Source organism: Antechinus flavipes, chromosome 4 (assembly GCF_016432865.1).
Source record: "Antechinus flavipes isolate AdamAnt ecotype Samford, QLD, Australia chromosome 4, AdamAnt_v2, whole genome shotgun sequence".
In the NCBI taxonomy this organism is placed as follows: Eukaryota; Metazoa; Chordata; class Mammalia; order Dasyuromorphia; family Dasyuridae; genus Antechinus; species Antechinus flavipes.
This window is the reverse complement of record NC_067401.1, coordinates 149,849,093-149,869,416: the sequence shown is the minus strand read 5'-3', so window position 1 is coordinate 149,869,416 and position 20,324 is coordinate 149,849,093. Positions and strand designations below refer to the sequence as shown.

The window sequence follows — 20,324 nt, the reverse complement described above, 5'->3', positions numbered from 1 at the left end:
GTGTATGTATGCATAAATATGTGCACGCTTAAGTGTGTGTATATGTGTAGCATATATAATTTGTATACATATAGTTTGCATATGTGTGAGTAAGTTTAAGGAGGAGGTGAATTGGGTATGGAATACCTTAGGATTGGGCAAGGAATAGAGGATGTGGTATTCTGTCATTAGTCAGGCCTATTCCTGGGAACTATTAATAGGAAAGGCTCTTCTTGGGTAAGTCATTTCTTGTCATCCAACTTTGAGAGATGAGACTGTCCCTACTGCTTCAGCCATAAAGGTTACAGACAGGGTAGGGGTTACAGTACAAGCTGAGATAGGGGCAAGGTAGAGAAACTACAAACAAAAAAGAAGTTTGTTTTGCTTTCTCTGCTACCCACAGTCTGTAATTTCTAAATAAATTAACTTTTCTCTAACTCAGTTTCTCCAATTCTTAAATAGGCATAGTAATGATTATATACTACTATACAAGGTTGTTACAGAACTATAACATAACATAGAAACAATGATTGTTTTTGTTATTGACTGGGAAAGGAGTATAGCAACTGAGGAAAAGGAATCAAAGAGGTATTCTCTCCAACTAGTTTCTTGCGCTCAGTAAGTATTTATTGAGTGAACCAACCTAAGTATATAACAAAGAAGGCATAGGAATTTATTTCAAATAGTAGATAAAAGAGGGACTGTTGTAGGTATCACTATCTAAAATAGAATGTGCCAAAACTAATACAATATCCAGAAGTCTTTGAGAAGAGAAGGAAGAAAGCAGAGACTGGGTGGTTAACAGAATTCTTTACTGGAGACTTGATCTCCTGGCAGGCAACTAAATATACTAACCCATGCCTCTAGTTCCTGGAATAAGTCACTGAGGAAACAGGCCACAGATACCTATAGAACTCTTAGTCTCCTCATCTCATTTATCTCTTAACCTGACTGGCCTGCCTCCGTTTCTGGACGTACAGATCCTTGTTGATGACACACAATGTGTTGCAAGCAGTGCAAGTACGGTTCAATAGGCTTTACAGCCCATCCATTGTGCCTCTTTCTGTTGCCCTTTGAGTCACCTACAATTTTGATCTAGTTGTTAGTTATATGTAGGATTTACTTAATATGAGGCCTTGGTCAGAAACAATCCTTTACGTTATTTCTATAAGCAGGATTTATTTTGCAGTGTGAACTCCAAGAAATCATTGTAGCTAAAAGTGAGATCTGTTTATAATCATTTGGCTGTTTCTCCTCATATAATTTCATCAACATGAAACTTCCTTTACTCAAGTATATCACAAATGGACTCACTGTGCACTTTTTCATTATTCTTTCTTCTTCCCCCCCAAAAGGCTACAATTAAGTACATATGTATGTATATGAATATGTATATATACACACATACACATATATTCACCTATATACACACATAAACATGTGCATGTGTATATACATATACAAACATAATCATACATCTACATCCACATGCATCTATGTAAGACTGTACTATGCTTGTTTGTCCTGTTACTCTGAAGGTGGATAACATTGTCCTTCATGAGTCTAAGTCTTTCCATATTTTTAATAGTCTAAAACAATATTGATTAATATGGCTGATGTATAGTGTAGTTTCCTTATTTTTCTCTTTTGATTAAACCTATTTTAAAGCTAACTTAGTCTGAGATTGTGATTACTACCCAGGCTTTTTTTTTTTTTTTTAACATAATAAATTCTGCTCCTGATCTTTATTTTATGTTTGTATGTACACAAATAGACTCTAACTCATCAACCAGTCAACAAGCATTTATTAAGTACTTGCTGCTATGTATCAGGAATTCAAGGACAGAAGTGAAAGTGTCCCCTTCCCTAGAGAAGTTCATAATCTAGCTGAAGAGAAAAAAGCTTAGATTGGAGAGGGGGTGGTATTAGGAAAGGGTTTATATAGGAGGTATAGCTCGAGTTAAGCCTTTTTACTTTTAGAAGTAGGAATTTTTTAAAATGCAATTTTATTTTCATTTCCAAATTCCCTTCCTTCCTCCATCTCCTCTCTTACTCATTGATAAAAAAGGGAATACTGTATAATTTGGAAGTTAGAATAGTCAGTGAAAAGTTTTAAAAGCCAAAGAAGTTTATTTTTTGCCTTAGGCACCATAGGGAACATAGTGACAATCAGCCAGTACTTTAGGAAAATCCTGCTGTCCAACCTCCTGCTTAGATAACTACCTGGCAAATATGTTTATATTTACTCCAGCAAAACCCTAAAATTCACCACAGACTGACAGATGATTAGAAGTCACATTGTTAATTATGTTAAAGATGATTTGGAGTAGGGAGAGACTTTAATTAGAGACTGTTGCAACAATCCAGGCAAGAAGTAATGAAGACCTGAGCTAGGGCAGTGATAGTGTGAGTGGAGAGAAGAGATGAATCAGTAGAGGGACGTAGTGAAGGAGAAGCATCAAGATTCGACAATTGATGGGACATCATGAGGTGACCCAGGTGATTAGGACACTGATGACTGGAAGGGTGATATGACCAAAACCTGGATGACTAGATCGAGGTCACTGATTAGAAGGTGACTAGAACTTGAATTGCTAGAAGGATGGCAATATTGGGAATGTGGAGGAGGGATAGATTTGAGGTAAAAAAATAATACATTTAATTTGTTGAGTGAAAATAGTGTTAGGGAGTTGCCTGCCATATCTCAGAGATTAAATAACTTATTCTTGGTGATATAGCTATTAAGTGGCAAAGGCAGGATTTGAACCCCAATGTTCCTTAACCCTTTATCTGTTCACATCTCTATTTCTTGTGTTCATTCTCCCTCTCTCCCTCTCTTTCCCTCTCTTCCTTTCTCCTCTTTCCCTCTCCTTCTCTCTTTCCCTTTCCCTCTCTCCATTCCTTTCCTTCTCTTTTGTTCCTTCCCTCCTTCTCTCTGTCTTTCTCTCATTGTCTCTCTCTCTCTCTGTTTTTCTCATAAAATATTAGGACAGATTTTGACTGAAAAAAGTAACTGCAACATTGATATTGGGAAACTAAGTTCAAATGTATGCTCTTGTAAAATGATTTAGAAGTATTTTAACATGAAATACTGAAAACACATCAATCTCTTAGGAAAGGGGGAAAAAAAACCCAAGAGATTTTCAGTTTGAAGTATGAAAAACAACACTGAAGACAGATGTGGATAAGAAACAGCAGAAAGAGCACTGCAGTTTTTTGTGTAATCTTGGTATCCTGAGCATCCCCAAGAACATTTAGGGCAGGGGATATTTTTTTAAATCCAGAGGCTCTGAATTCAAATGCTGTCTCATCACTTAATTACCTGTATAACCTTGAGTAACCTCTCTAATGTTAAGTAGTTGTGTTTTATTCTTTGGGCCTCAGTTTTTCTGGTTCTATAAAATATAGATGATTTTATGGAACCCTTATACCTTTCTATGTCTGTGAAAGGCATGTTACAAGAAAGGGAAATCTATGGAAAACTGAAGTCTTTTGGGGAGGACCAGAGCCTCTGTGGGAAGGACTGAACCCTCATTTTGTATATCAAGAAGATTTTAATTAGGTCATTAGATGGCAGCTGTGATGGGGCCCCTGCTTCCCTCCTCTCTTGTGGCATCCTTCCAGCCCCACCCCCAGCTCTCTCCTAGTCTGTGTAGTGTAAATAAATCCAAAAACCATTGGCAGAAAAGAAGAATGAAAAAAATGTTATTAGACTTTTGCATCTAGGGGATCTTTAGGAACTCAGGAAAAATTCCCTCCCTCTTTTTTCTCATTCTTATCTTTCTCCTCTTCCCTTCTGCTTTTCTCTTTCTTAGCTATTAACTAAATGACCTTGACCTCAAAATCTTAGAGGATGATCTAATCTAATTCCTTCATATTTTAAATAAAGAAATTAAAGGGGGCAGCTAGGTGGTACAGTGGATAGAGCACCAGCCCTGAAGTCAGGAGGATCTGAGTTCAAATCTGACTTTAGACACTTAACACTTCCTAGCTGTGTGACCCTGGGCAAGTCACTTAACTCCAAAAAAAAAAGAAAGAAAGAAAGAAATTAGAAAGATGTTTAGCACCCAAGGTGCTAAAATGATTAAGGCCAGATGAGAAACTTGGCAGTCAGGCAAAAAGAAATGAGGTGAAAGGGTTGAACACAAAAGTCAATTAATTTGCTTAGAATTTTCTAGGACAGGGGGCCTAAGCAGCTAGATGATGTAGTGGATAGAACCCTGTACTTGGAGTCAGGAAGACCTGTTCAAATCTGACCTCAGACACTTATTTACTATGTGATTCCAAGCAGCTCACTTAACCTCTGTCTGCTTCCGTTTTTTCATCTGTAAAATGGGGATAATAATAGCACCTGCTTCCCAGATTTGTTGTTAGGATCAAAAGAGAAACTTATTTTTACTTTTGAGGTTTTTGTAAAATACTAAGCACAAAACTTGGCACATAAAAAGTACTTAATAAATGCTTTATTTGAAAAAAATTAATGTAAGGTGGGTCATTCACTGGCCACTGCTCCTGTACTTATATTTTTATTTCCTTTAAGACAGGGACATTAGAATCTTTCTATAAACAAGTTTTGGATTCTGTGGCATGTACATCACTGGTCAGTAAGGAAGATGGGCTAGTCATGTAGTATGAGGAAGAAATAGCAGATGGGTGGCTCAAGTTCTGTATTGATACCCAGATAATGTTAAAAGGATAAAAGGAAGACCATGGCCAAGCGGTCATAAGAAGAGTTTTACAAAATGAAGAGATTGTGATCTGTAGCAGTGGGGAAGATACCCATATTGGTTGTGAGATGTATTGAAGCATTTTGAACATATTTCTGTTTGTAAATGAGGAGAGAAAGGAAAAGGGCCGAATGGGCAAATGGCCATTGTGGAGGCAACATTTTAAAACACATTTAAAAAATGAGGAATTGGGGTTAGAATCCAGTCTCAGATATTTACTAACTGAGTGACCCTAGTCAAATTACTTAACTTCTGATTCAGTTTTCTTACCTGTAAAATGGGGATAATAATAGCACTTAGCATATACAGTTGTTTTGCTCAAACAAGGTAATATTTGTAAAGTCTTTAGCACAACATCTGGGACATAATAAGTCCTTCCTTCTTTCCTTTCTTCCTTCTTTCCTTGGTTCCTATTGTGAAAAAAAAAATTCTGTACTCTGCATTTTAGGCAAAGTCTTTCAGAGATATTTCTTAAGGTACAAACATTCCTAGTTGGAGAAAAGTCCAAAAGGGTAAAGTTCTCCTTGCTAATTGGAATTTCCTGACTCAGACAATATCCACTTACATTTTAGAGTGACCTTGAAACAAAAGACAAAATTCCACAGCAAGGTAAAACAATGGTACACATAGTGTATACACACACACACACACACACACACACACACACACACACAGTCTTTTTGTTCTCAAGGCCCCTTTACAACTCTTAAAATTTATTAAGAACCCCAAGGACATTTTTGTCATATGTAAGATGGATATTTTATGGGGACCATGTGGAAAATTCCTATACACACAAATACATACATACATATACACACATATATATCTTCACACATTATATATACATATATATTTACTGTATTAGAAATTTAAATGTTCTAGTATTACTATGAAAATAACTTTGATGTCATAGACCCCTGAAATGATCTTAGAGATCCCAAAGGACCACATTTTGGGAATCTCTGTCATATAGGTTAAGTTGAGTGTTTTTGATTTGCTTAAATTGGTAATATTAATGCTGGTGAACTCTTAGAGAAATTGGTTTCCTGAGACCAGTTACTTTCTATAAACCTACTCCTAAGGATTCTTTTTTTCAATCTGGCCAAAGGTGCACAAAAAGACATTTCTTTTAATTGGATTAAATAAGAATACATTCCCAATTTTAGTTGTATCACCACAATTGAAACAAGCTAATGATCCTAGTTTCAGAGAATCAACATTCTTCCTTGGATTCCCCACCCCCTCTGGAATTTATTATGTTTCCTATTAAGAAGATCGATGGGGTCTTTGATTTAAGTTAGAGTAGGCATTTCAGCTTTCAGACCACTAATATTTTTTCTTAATGTTTTAGAGTAGAATTGAGGTCTTAGTTGATGTGGAATATATGGATAATAATGTACGTAATATGTAGACTTAAGCCTACATATTTCCACATTTCCCAGTCTCAAAGTCCATCCCCCAGAGATCTGCCAAACTTGTGTTTAGGGTCCAGCTCCTGGTAGTCCATCATGGAGGTTGTCACAGGAATAACCTAACACAGAAGAGGGAGACAGAGCCAGAGGCAGTAGTGTGCTAGTAATTGGCTTTTCAAGGGGAAAAAAAATATATCCTTCATGCACTTTGAAGTTTAATCTACATTATTTTCACTTTCTTAAGCCTAGGCAATCAAGAAAACAGTAAGTCAACCCTGATTTTGTAACATTTTCCAGTTTTTGAGGGATAAATGCTCATACCACAAATTTAACACTTGGCCCTTCTAAGCCAATTATAGATCACTTCAGTACACCCATCCAAAGAAAAGGGGGAAAAGGAAGAACCTAAAACTATCAAGATGGAGACTCATTAAATTCAAGGGCTAGAGACTTAAAAAAGACTGCTTCTAACTCAGGATGAGAGAGAGTTGTCCTTAGTCACAGTAGCCACAGATCGCAGTGTGCCCCTATTGTATCCTGCTAGAAAATGCATAAGTACCCAAGACTATACCATAAGAAGCTGTCCCCTCAGCTGATGATGGCCTTCTTTAGCAGTGTGCCTTCCCCTAGCTCAGGGGTCCTCAAACTACGGCCGCAGCCAGATGCGGCAGCTGAGGACGTTTATCCCCCTCACCCAGAGCTATGAAGTTTCTTTATTTAAAGGCCCACAAAACAAAGTTTTTGTTTTTATTATAGTCCGGCCCTCCAACAGTCTGAGGGACAGTGAACTGGCCCCCTATTTAAAAAGTTTGAGGACCTCTGCACTAGCTCATAGAATCATCAGTTTTAGGGTCATCTAATATAACACACATCCCAACCCCCCATGATAAGAAAACTGGTCTTTGAAGGCAAAGTAATTTACCCAACTTAAGCAGTTAATAAAGAGCAGAGGCAAGATTGAATCCAGGTTCTCTGACTCTGAATCCAATACCCTTCTTATTTCTTTACTTTTCGTAAGCCCAGAACAAGAGATGAAAAGGACAAATCAGTCTTTATGCATCCTTTCATATCCACTGTCTAAGGCAAGCAAATACTTTGAACAATCTTCTCTTTAGATCATATCTTATTTATTCACTGTCTTAAGTTACTCAAGTCCATCAACCAACAAGCTTCCACTTTTTTCCCAACTTATTTGCTACATAAGTAAATTTAAGTGGTGCTATAAATATTTTGGAATATATGGGACATTTCTGTTTTTAACTCCTTAAACTCTATATTGGTATCGCTAGGTCAAAGAATAGGAATGGTTCATTGACACTGAGCAGAGAATTCCAAATTCTGTTTCAGAGTGTTTGACCCATTCATAGTTCCCCCAAGAATATATTGGTATGCTTGTATTATATTGCTGTCTTTCATTATCTTTGCCAATTAATGGATGGGAAGTGAAACTTCAGTGTTATTTAATTTGCCTTTCACATTTGGAACATCTTTTCCTATGGCTGTTGATAATTTATTCTTCTAAAAAGTCCAGGTTCTGAAGAGATCAAGGAAGGCTTCTGGTACATTAGATAGGGTAGTGGTTGTGGTTTATATCATTAGAGCAAATATCCACATAGATGAAATCAAAGATACATGTTGGTAAAATCTAATTGACTGAATGATTGAATTCTTCCTCTAACCATAGACCTGAAAAATACCTCCTGCTCTCTAAATATTTTATGTTTTGGTCACTTACCCATTTAGTATATTGTAATATATGGTCCCTAGATTTTGGTGTTCTGCTCAGAAGGGGCACAAATTTAACCCAGGGTGCAGAAGTTCCCAAACTTTCTTAGTTCTCAACATCCTTAATATCTAAGTAATTTTTTTAAGACACCTGTAGACCAAACAGTCTTCCTTATACATAATGAGATCCAAAAAAAATTTTTTCTGAGTAATCTAATCATTTTATTTTATCAAGTTTTTACAAACTTAAATACAAGAGAGAAAAAAGTTGCTGTGTGCATAGCAAAACATGAGAGTATTCAAATTATAAAGCAAGAAATTTCCATTTCAAGAAAACTTATATAATAAATAGTATATATTATGTTCCAAGCTGTCCATCTTGGTTTCCTTGTAGATTTTCTTTTGTTCCCTGCTGTACACTTTTTTATTTTATTCTTTTTCCCCCATTTCTCTTCCCCCTCCTCTCCAAAAAGACAACAATTAAACATGATTATATTATATATATATATCATACACATATACTCACATGTATATTCATATGCATAGGTAAAACCACAATATGCTTGTTTATCCTCGCTTTCTCTGATCTTCCTTCATAAGTCTGCCAACTTACCATTTCTTACACCACAGCAATATTCCAGTCTTATATTGTCTAGTTATTTTAAATAGTCTAAAACTATATTGGCCGACACATGGAGTAGTTTCCCTATTTTTCCTCTTTTGTTTAAATCTGTTTTTAGTTTTAAAGTTTGAGATCATGATTACTACTCCTGGTACCTTAAGTTCCATTCCTGATCTTTATTTTATGTTTGTATCTCTTATTTCCTATCCTTTCTGACTCCTCTGCTTTACTTCTGTCTGCTGCTTTACCCTTGTATTAATCTACACTTTCCAAGAATATCTCCCTTATTCTCTCCCCCTACCTTTTCTCCTTACTCTCTTTTTTCTATGTGAATTCAGAAGACTTTTTTTAGGTTATGCATACATATTTATTTTTTACATATTTTCATATGAGTCAGTTTAGGAGACAAAAATCAGAACAAAAGGGAAAAACTATGAGAAAGAAATAGGTAAAAATAGTGTGCCTTGATCCACATTGAGTCTTCATAGGTTTCTCTCTGGATGCAGATGGTATTTTCATCAAAGTTTATTGGTATTGCCTTGGATCACTGAATTGCTGAGAAGAACCAAGTTTCATAGTTTATCATCACACATTTTGTTGCTCTGTACAGTGTTTTCCTAGTTCTGCTTGCTTCACTCAGCAACAGTTCACATAAACCTCTACCCCAGTCTTTCTTTTGAGCTACCCAATTCTTTTTTTTTTTTTAGCTACCCAATTCTTAATGACAGTTTTAAATCTATAGTTTACATTTCCACATATAAAAAGTTTGTCCTTATTGAAAGAATTAATTTTAATCTAGGGAAGATTCAAAGGGAATGTGTGAGTTGTCTTTAAGTATTTTAAAGATAGCTTGGAGAAGGGGGGGGACTAATTTTGTTTTATTTAGTCCTAGAGGGCAGAATCTAGATCAGTGGATAGAAGCAGAAAAAGAGACTAATTTGGGCTTGAGATCAGGAAAACAAAACAAAACTTTCTAACAATTAAAACAGTCCAAAAAATGATACAGGCGGCTGCCTTACGTAGAAAGGGCGAGTTCTCTCTCCTTGGTGATCTTTGAGCAAAGGCTGACAGACACTTCTTAGCTAGGTTACACTGGAGATTACGCAAAAGGTCACTGCAGCTCCTTCCAGTTCCCAGATTCTGTGATTCTTTTACTGAAAGATCTCTCAAGTCTGTTCCAGCTTTTCATGTTGGAGTGTGCTCAAGGCAACATTGAGCACCAGCTGCTTCCTTGGAACCAAGATGTGAAGCAAAAGTGCGTCACACTGAGATCTTCATTGGGCTTTGGATAGCCAAAGTGGCCTGCAGTCCAAAGAGACACTGGCTGTTTCCAACAATTTGCCATGAGCTCATAGTTAAATACCAATTCTTGTCCAAACAGCAAAATTATCCCTAAATGGCAGAAAGTTTGTGACCCTTATCTAATGGAAGGAAATTTAAGAACATCTTGGAGTTCACAAACTAGACTGCAGCTTGGCCCCCAAGTGAACTAAGGATGGTTTTTTTTGTTGTTGAGTCATTTCAATCATGTCTCAATCTTTGTGACTCCATTTGGGGTTTTCTTGGCAAAGATTTTCCAGCTCATTTACAGATGAGGAAACTGAGGCAAACAAGATTATATAACTTTTTTAGGCTCACTCAACTAGTAAATGTCTAAGACCAGATTTGAACTCGGGAGAATGAGTCTGCCCAACTTTATTCTTGTTACTTTATCCATTGTACCACCTAGCTGCCCAAGGATGGTTTTTATAAACTTAAATATTTAAATAATTAATTTTCCCTGCTATAAATAAATAATTCATTTAAGTAAATATTTAAATGACTAAATTAATTAAATTAAATATTTAAATAAACCATGAAAAACCATTCTTAGCTCACAGCCCTTACAAAGCCAGAATTAGTCATCAGCTCTTGTCCACCAATCCATGAGCTAGTTCAATTGCTTTGCTTTAGGGATGCTAGAAGAGAAAACTGAGAGCAAGGTAGAAAGTAACTTTTTCAGAATCATACAGCTAGTTAGCTGATGTCTCAGATCTGACCTCAGGCTTGAATTCTTCCCACTCCACTTTGATGTCTCTTTCAAATATAGATTCTCTCCTCCAGAATCATGCTCTGGGCTTTCCCACTGGTTCATGACATGTTGGTTATTTTACATTTTAAGGAAGAGATTGTGTTTACTCAGGACTCAGTGATTTAACTTAGATGATGAGTGAAATTGATAGTGAAAGGGATATGTCAGAAAGTGTCCTGCAGACTCTGTCTGTGGATCTCATACTTCTCAGTTTTCTGACCAGTAACCATCTTCTCCTTTCCCAGGTGGCTCTCTTACCTCTTGCTTTTCATCTTGGACCTGGTTATCTGCCTCATTGCCTGCTTGGGGCTGGCTAAGCACTCCAAGTGTCTCCTAGCTACGTGAGTATCCTTGATCTTAAGCCATATCAGAGCCTTGGATGGGGAGTCCAGTAAAATGAGGAGGTGGGAGTGGCTGGGTGTATATGATTACCCCGTCCCTAAGCCAAGCCCCAACCTGGCTGGGAGGATTCACTGATGCTTTTCCCAAAGCTGCCTATTTTCTGCCTTGCTGCTTGAGCAGAAATTAAGAATAGAGTGTTAACGAGTTGTAATGAACCCAAGAAATCCTCCGAGACCAAATGAGGGCAGTAACTAACTTTGCACCAAACCCCAAGAATAGAATCATCTATTTTGAGCTGAAAGGGGGCAGTTCTTAGGGGTCCAGCCTTTTTTTTTTTACAGGTAAAGAAAACAAGGTCCAGAGAGAGAGAGGGTGGCTTGCTTAGAGATCATGTCGGGTTTTGATAATTCAGTGAGTTTTGCCCCTGTTCTCTGCACACACACCAGGAGAAAACATGGGCTTTCCCAGTGGTTTCTGGACAGTAGATCCCCTTCCTCCCCAGCTCACTGTATTAAGTAGTAGGGGTGAGATTAGGGGTCCAAGTCCTTTTAATCACAAAAACAGTACTTTTCCCACTGCAGCATATTGCTTTGCCATTTTCCTGTGCGTATGCCCACAGCTAGGCTGTATCCCTGTATTTGAAGTGTCTTATACTAAAGAAAAACAGCCACCATTTTCGATGTCTCTTGCTACCCCCAAAACAGAGGCAGTAGTCTGTGGCTATGGCCAGACTGAGGGTCTTCTCCACAGAGTCCCAGGAGTAAACAAGAGGACAGGAACACCCCAACTCTGAGTACCAATAACTCAACAGCAAACTGAGAACACCCTAGGCTTTCTGCAGCCCCTTTGCCCAAGAAGAGGGAGCACATGGGGATTTCACTTAGCTCTGAGACACATAAGGGTCTAAAGAAGTCAGAACAAGTCCCAGACCCTTTCCTCCTCCTACTCTACCGAGATCCCAGGTCGCGACTCAGCAGATTCTGATATTCCTTTGTACCAGAAGGAAATCGTCATTTTCTTGACTTCAGGACAGTAGCCTTCCCAGCCCACTGTTGACTTCCCCAGTGTCAAGGTCACTGTCATGAGGGTTGACTTAAGTGCTGAATTCTAAGAAGCCCCAAGAACCACTGGGAGAAGGCTTCCCCACCAGAGTGCACTAGAAAGCGCAGGCTTGGTGCGAGCCTGATGGCAGGGGACCCTCCCCCACTGGGTGGTCTTGGGCAAGCCACTTAATCTCTCTGGACCTCCAGTTCTGAAAAAAGAGGGGTCCCGTTGAGCCGTAGGCTTGTGACCTGAAGGCTGGGCAGGACTTAGCCTGCCACCAGGCTGGCCCAGGGCAGGGAGAAGCCTCTGCTACCTGTGTCCATTTCTCTCCAGGATGCTTTGCTGCGGTGTGCTCACTCTGCTCCTCAGCTGGGCCTCCATGGCGGCAGACACAGCAGCGGCGGTGGTGAGTCCTCGAGGATGGCGGGAGGTGGTTCTGTCATGGGGGTCTCTTATCACTTCCTCTCACTCCCACAGAGCTTAGGTCCTGTACCAGTGAATCGAACTTCTCTAGTGATTCCCTAGAAATGGCCTAAGGGGGAAATGAATATTATTGAAGTCCAAATTCCCTGCTTCTGGGGTCCTCATGGACCTCTGTGGCCTCAGTCTCCTGGGTCCCTATGTGGAATCCTGGAATATCAGAGCTGGGTGGAACTTGAGAGGTTGCAACTCAAATCCCCCATTTGACAACTAAGAAAACTGAGCTCTGGAGAAGCTAAACAACTTACCTAGGTTCACACAGAAAATTAGTGGCAGATCTGGGGCTCAACACCATGTTTCTTCACTCTATTCTGCTGCTTGCTGATTAAAGTGTGGTGACTTTTGACCCTTGAGACTTAATTGATTCCCTGTTGGCTAGGTGAAAAGAATGACCCACAGCTGTGTGTATAATTGAGGCAATGGGAAAAAACACTGGCTAGGTGAAAAGAATGACCCACAGCTGTGTGTATAATTGAGGCAATGGGAAAAAACACTGGCTTGGGCAGACAAAATTCCAGGGACTGGGTTCCAATCCCAGCTCTCTGCCACTTATGGGACCTTTGCTTCTCTGGACCTCAGTTTCCTCATCTGTAAAATAAAGAGATTGGACTAGTTGATCTCCTGAGTTCCTTTCAACTCTATACCCATCCTACAAAGATGTTTCCCCTTTTCAAAAAGTAAAATGTTCATCCTTCGTTTTCAGAAACAATCAGTGACATTGTGAGGGTGATGTCACAGTTTCCTCATCTTGTAGGGCGGTACTTGGAGCAGACATTTTTTCCATGTTGGGAGTGGTGGTTGGTGGGCAGTTAGGTCTTTCAGTAGTTAAAGCTCTGGCTCTGAGTTCAGTTTCTAACTTTGTGATCCTGGTAAGTCATCTAATCTCTGTCTTCTTCAGAGTCAGAGGTGATAAACATTAATTAGGTACCTATTATGCATACTGTGCTAAGTGCTGGGGATAAAGAAAAGGCAGAAGATAATCCCCTGCTTTAAAGAGCTCATAATTTAATGGAAGAAGACCACACCTGAAAAGAAGGTGGGGGTGATCTCCTTAAATGATGGAGAATCTGGGAGGAGCTCTCCAATATCTATCCTTCATTTTATTATGTCCCATGACATTATATCCCAGATGCTGTGCTAAAGACTGCAAATGTTACTTATTTGAGCAAAACAACAACTCTGTGCACTAGATGCTATTATTATCCCTATTTTACAGTTAAAGAAACTGAGTCAGAAGTTAAGTAATTTGCCCAGAGTCACCCAGTTAATAAGTGTCTGAAGGGGAGAGGTACTGAGAACTGTCTGATCCTAAAAAAATTCAAATTTGCAATTAAAAAAAAAAAAAACTGAGCAGAGCTCTGAGCTAATAAACATTTATTAAAAGCACTTGGACCCTTTTAATGAATGAGGCTCGGATTTTTTTCACAATCCAAGGGCTTTAGTTTTATAGTGCTCGATATCCAGATGAAACAAACCAAAAATAATCTTATTGGTTGATGGTTCTTGATTTGCCAGAGGATCCTACTAGCCTATGAGCAGACTCATGGGTTGGGCTGGTAAACAGATGTTAAAATATCCACATGTGCTTATGGGCTGATAGATAGGCAGGCCATAGGCTAGCAAACAGGTTCACTTGTTGGACAAGTACTCATGGCCATCTCCCCATGTTGGGCAGTAGAGGGGTGATGAGTTGCAAAGAGGCAGCAAAATAACTAGGGAGCTTTCCATTTCATTGAGTCATCTCTAACACTGAGCTTGGTCCTCTAGTTAGTTTCCTGGGATTAAGCAATAAACTTCATGACAAGTAAATGAATTTATAATCTTGTAGTTTAAAATTTGGGACCTATTATAAGAAAAAGCCTTTTATTTAATTGTCCTTGAATTTAAACTATGTGTTAGTGTGGACTTTCTTATGCTAAAATTAGTTAACTAAGTGTATATTGATAGACAAGTGTAATTCTAATAATTACTAATAATCATTATCCCTATGGAATCACACTAAACTAATTAACACTGATTGGAATCAAATGGGAATCTAATTAAAATCATCATAATTAAAATTTGGGACCTATTATAAGAAAAAGTCTTTTATTTAATTATCCCTGAATCTAAATTGTGTGTTGACATGCACTTTCCTATGCTAAAATGAGTTAACTAGTATATATTGATAGACAAGTGTAATTCTGATAATTACTAATAATCACTATCCCTGTGGAATCACACTAAACTAATCAATACTGGTTGGAACTAAATAGGAGTGGAATTAAAATCATCTATCACTATGAGTTTCAGAATTGATTTCATCTTACAGGTTGATGAGATTCCTTGGTTTTCTCATTGTAAAATGGGAATCATAAGAGTACTTATCTCCCAGGGCTATTGGGAGGTTCAAATAGAATATTGACAAAGCTCTTAGCATAATATCTTATGCTAGGAGAGCTTGGCGTAAGGCTTAATAAATGTGTGTTTCCTTTCTCCCAAAATAGTTCCCTTGCACAGTTAGATATTATGATCTATAAACTGAGAATACAAGTCTGCTGCTTCGAATTGAGCCCTCATCAATGTCATGTCATTCTTGGTATTTGACCTGAGGTAGAATAGTGGAAAGGTCATTGTACTTGGGAGTCAAAAAGCCCCGCACCTTAAGTGCCTCATCTTTCCATTTAAAACTGGTGGGGATGGGGATGGTGAACAGCTACACGGTGAATCAAATGAAGGGAAGCAGGGATGGGGACCAGAAGTGCCTGCTGGATGCCGGCAGAGAACAGGAAGGCTGAGAGGGAGAGAACCAGGCTGGGCAGCCGCTAAAGCAGCAAACTCACAGCTCCTGGCATATTAGTAAATGAAGAAGCGAGAGTGTGAGGGGAATGAGCAAGCTGCCAAGCTGTTCCTCTGTCCTGAAAGCCTGGTACCGGGACTGCCTGTGAGTTACTTGCAGACTCCAGCTTGTACCAGCGTGATTCTCCCCTTTTGGGGGGAGGGGGAGCCTTTTTCCAATTAGTTCTAAGGAAACAAGTCCTGATTTAATCGCTTGCATTCCTCTGAGAGCAAGAGAGTGAACTAGAGATGCCATTTCCCTAATGAGTTTAGTCAGGCCTTTGTGTAAGAGCCGAGCAGAGAAAGACCAGCTGAATGGGTCTTTGATAGGATTTGAAATACAGATGCATTTTAAAAGGAAGTGGTGGGAGGAGGAGATGGGGAGGGGATGTGATGCTGTCAATGAGTTATTGTGTAAAAGCGCTTTTGTGTTGCCTCCCGAGCGAAGCCTAACTCTCTCAGCCTAGTTGCTAAAGCAGTGTGGCCAGAAGGCTAGCATTAATGTGTCTTGCACCGACCCCATGCTCAGTTCTTCTCCCCCGTCCTCCACCTCACCAGCAATTACAGTCTGTCTCTAGAATTGAGCCCCCATCAGTGTCATGTCATTCTTGCTATTTGACCTGAGGTAGAATAGTAGAAAGAACACTGTTCTTGGGAATCAGAAAACCTGACACCTTGAATGCCTTGCCTTTCTATGTCTCAGTTTCTGCCAACTGCGAGTATTCTCTATTTTACTTGCCTCACTGGATTGTTTTGAGGATTAAAGGAAAGAAAAGTTATGAAAGATTTGTACATTTCAATTGGAGCAGAAATTTGTTTTGCTTGGCTGCACATGTGTATAAGGATTTGTGGTACTTTTTCCTTTTGGGGGGGAGAAAGTGGATATTTGCTCATTAAAAACATTTAATTGAGGCTAAAATGCGTAAGATATTCTTAGGGGATAGGGATCAGACTCATAGGTATGGGGAATTCCAGAATGAGGAAACGCCTATTTTTCGGTACAGGTTAGCATCCTCCCTGTGTCTTTGAGTCTTAGGTAGAGAGCTGCCTCTAGCATCGAGAGGTTAAGTGACCTCCCACACAGCCAGCAGATTGTCATGGTGGTCGTAGAATTCAAGTCTTTCTGGCTACAAAGTTAGCTCTTGGTAGCCTGTCACAAAAATAAGGGCATTAGACTTCCATCCTAGAAGAATGGCATTGAAAGTATGTATCTTTAGAAATAGCAAGAGTAAATCAGAGAGATTTCATTTGCAAAACCCTAAAGAAGAAACATTGTCATGTAAAAGACATGTGGACCAGCATTTATTAAGTACCTGCTTGGGCTCAGCTAATTTTCAGGGATGCAAAGAAAGGCAAAAGTAGCCTCTGCTCTCGAGGAAGATGCTGTTTTCTTAATGAGCTTAGACAAGTCTCGAGGATGGGTGAAACAACATCACTGAGATGTTGTGAGAGCAGTTACACACAAGCAAGCACCTACTGAGTAATTGAGCCATCGTCTCCGAGGAAAGGCACGAGCACAGCAGGAGATTCTGCGTGGCCCCAGAGGGCCATGGTAGGAACAGTTCCTTGCAGGGAAGCAGATCTTGACTCAATGTAAAAATAATAATAATAATAATAATCTTCTTACTGATTAGAACCACAGACAAAACCTCAGTAACTTTGCTATATCCCTTCACTGGCCCTTTTCAGATGGAGACAGAGTGATCCTTTGTTGGGGGCATAAAGTAAAGGGAATTCCTGCCTGGGCACACATTGGTGCACTTAGGTACACTACTACCAGCAGCTGACATGTACTAAACACCTACTCTGTGCTGGGCATGTTACAGTCATTTCATCTGATCTTCACAAAAACCCTGGGAAGTAGGTCCTGTCATTATCTTCATTAAAAGCGAGGAAAGTGAGACAGAGGCAAAGTGGCTCGCCCAGGCCCCACAGCTAGTCAGTGTCCTGACTCTGGGTCTGCTCTTCTCTCCCCTGGGCCTCCTTAGCGGTCCTTAGAGCATCTTGTGGGTTCTAGGTCCATAGATCAAGAACTGAAAATAACCTCAAAGGCCTTAGGAGCCATCACTTTCGTTTTACAAATGAGAAAACTGGGATGCAGCAAGACGGAGTGACTTGCACACAGATATACTGAGTGGGGGAGGCAGGATTTGGAGCTGTGTCCTCTGGCTCCGGACTCAAGCTCTTTCCACTATTCCCAGCTGTCTCCCAAGAGTAAAAAGAATCAAGCAGAATCTTGATCTTTTCTCTGTCAGAGACCCTGTGGTGGGAATAGGGAATCCCTTCTCAGAATGTTTTCGTATGCATACAATAAAACAAGGAGCATCACAAAGGAAACCGGTGGTGCTGAAATACAGTTATCAAAATATTTCAGTTTCTGGACCCCAGAGTGAGGACTCTGTGCTGGGCATGTTACAGTCATTTCATCTGATCTTCACAAAAACCCTGGGAAGTAGGTCCTGTCATTATCTTCATTAAAAGCGAGGAAAGTGACACAGAGGCAAAGTGGCTCGCCCAGGCCCCACAGCCAGTCAGTGTCCTGACTCTGGGTCTGCTCTTCTCTCCCCTGGGCCTCCTTACCAGTACTTAGAGCATCTTGTGGGTTCTAGGTCCATAGATCAAGAACTGAAAATAACCTCAAAGGCCTTAGGAGCCATCACTTTCGTTTTACAAATGAGAAAACTGGGATGCAGCAAGACGGAGTGACTTGCACACAGATATACTGAGTGGGGGAGGCAGGATTTGGAGCGGTGTCCTCTGGCTCCGGACTCAAGCTCTTTCCACTATTCCCAGCTGCCTCCCAAGAGTAAAAAGGGTCAAGCAGAATCTCGATCTTTTCTCTGTCAGAGACCCTGTGGTGGGAATAGGGATTCCCTTCTCAGAATGTTTTCGTATGCATACAATAAAACAAGGAGGATCACAAAGGAAATACGGTGGTGCTGAAATACAGTTATCAAAATATTTCAGTTTCTGGACCCCAGAGTGAGGACCCATACACAAAAGGAGTCTATAACCAGTTAGTGGAGTCGCCCAGTTTGTGTCTTCTTGAAGTAGGAATTTGAGATGATTAGAGGGAATTCCCCATGTGTGGGCTCCTCCTTTCTTAGTCAGAAATTTTCCAGTTTGGGCTGATCATTAGGTGATTTTTCCCATGGGCACCAGCTGTGATCTCACTCATTTGTCTTCGTTAGCAGGAGACAGACACCTGAAGCTTCATGGGGGAGAGGGGGAGGGGGCAAGTAAGAGTGGCAAACCCTGCCCCTTCTCTCCCTACTTGCACCTACCCTTGCAGCAGGCAGCATCCTCAGGAAAGGTGGGCAAGGCAGGGATTATCTCTAATGTGGATGACTACTGAGAAACGGGGTCAGCCTTGAGAGGGCAGAACCAGGTCGCACCGAGAATATCCCAGCTGACAGCTGTGGCCATGAGGACACTGACCCTGCTTGGAGTCTAAAATTCATCCAGAAAGATGACATGCTATTTAAGCAGCTTGATTCTGTTATTTCAGGGAAGGGACTTTATTGGAAGGTACTTGTTTGAATGTTTGCTGAGAAGTGTATAGATAGATAAACATATATAGATAAATGTATATATAGACATGCATGTTATGTGTACTTGCACTGTATGTATACATATATTTGACAGATGAGTTTGTGTGTGTGTGTGTGTATTTGTGTTTTGCATATGTTCAATGCAGGTATTTTTTGCTTTTTTAAAAAAAGAAGGAAAGAAAAAAGGTTCAAAAGAGGAATGCAAACCTCTTCTACTTGATCTGATCTCCTTTTTTAAAAAATAGGTATATTTTCATCTTCCCTCCCTCAAGTACAATCATTTTTTGTTTTTTAATTCTAAAACTAACACTAAATAAAAGTATTTCCTATACAGTATAGAACAAACAATAAGAGAGCATTATACGTGAAACTACAGTTATGTAGCATTGACTTTTCTTTTAAAATATCTTATACATTCAACATGTAACTTTCTGCTTGTCTGTGATTTCCTTCTCACCTTATGTCCTTGTTACAATTTAAAGTGGAGGAAGGATAGAGAAGGCACCTTTTCTCTTCTCCCATCTCCCTACTCTGCCTACTGGAGGAAAAAGAAAAGAAATACAAAATTTTGTTATGATAATCCATCACCTCTCTAGAGGTGGGTAGCATATTTCATCATTACAATCCTCTCTTGTTTTGAGTAGACATTCATAGGAAAGGGATGGAAGGAGGAAAAAGGTCTCCATGGTGTGGCCTCTCACCAACCTAGATTATAATGGATATTAATTATTTTATCATTTATTTGTAGGTTATGCTATAAAGCACTGTACCTTCCCTCTCCTGCAAGATTCTTATTTTTAAATTTAATAATATTTTATTTTTCCAAATACAAGCAAAAATAATTTTCAATATTCACTTTGCAAAACCTTGTGCTCCAAATTTTTCTCCTCCCCTTTCCCCAGTACAGCAAGCAATCCAAAGTAGGTTAAATATATCCTGTAATATTCCGAAATGCTTGGCTCTGGGTGTGTGTGTGTGAGTGAGTGCGGAATACAGATAGATGGCAGCTATATACAAAATTGAATTGTTGCTGTGCCTCACTGCACTAGTATATGACACCCAGTGCTTCTATATCAGGACAAAGCATGTGACAGCTAGCCTACTGCACCAGTGGCGATGGGGCAGGGATCTTGGCTGGAGAGCATTCAGCTGTGGAGAGGAGCTAATTCCCAAGTTGGAATGGGGCCACTGCAAAGACAGGACTGGACACAGCAGCTGCAAAAGGTCACAAACAATCCCTGTGTCCCCAGGCACGGGTTGCCTTTAGCCCTCGTCACCCTGAACGAGACTTAGGGGGCCGTGCATGCAGCAGCTTCTTGGAGTCCCCTGCATCCCGGTGGCTCACACTTGGCTGGAGGTCGTGGGCCAAGAGCAAAGAGCACGGGATTGGGCGTCACAGGACAGAGTTGCCAAGCTTAGAGCTAAGACGTTTTGCAGAGGAGGAGACGGAGCCTGAATTGCTAGTACAGGGTCACAGAGATGATGGACAGGGGACGGGGACGGGGTTGGGAGCCGGGTCTTCCGGCTTCCACAATCAGTGGAATTAATGTATAA

General features: G+C 39.9%; 1 protein-coding gene across 1 annotated transcript in view; it reads left to right on the top strand.

The window, feature by feature from the left end:
• The window catches only part of TTYH2 (tweety family member 2), an 81,893-nt gene that overhangs the window by 44,532 nt on the left and 17,037 nt on the right, over nucleotides 1–20,324 (top strand). The window contains exons 5-6 of the mRNA XM_051996638.1: nucleotides 10,782–10,877; nucleotides 12,256–12,328. Of these exons, the coding sequence (XP_051852598.1) occupies nucleotides 10,782–10,877; nucleotides 12,256–12,328 (169 nt within the window). The remainder of the gene's footprint in view (nucleotides 1–10,781; nucleotides 10,878–12,255; nucleotides 12,329–20,324) is intronic.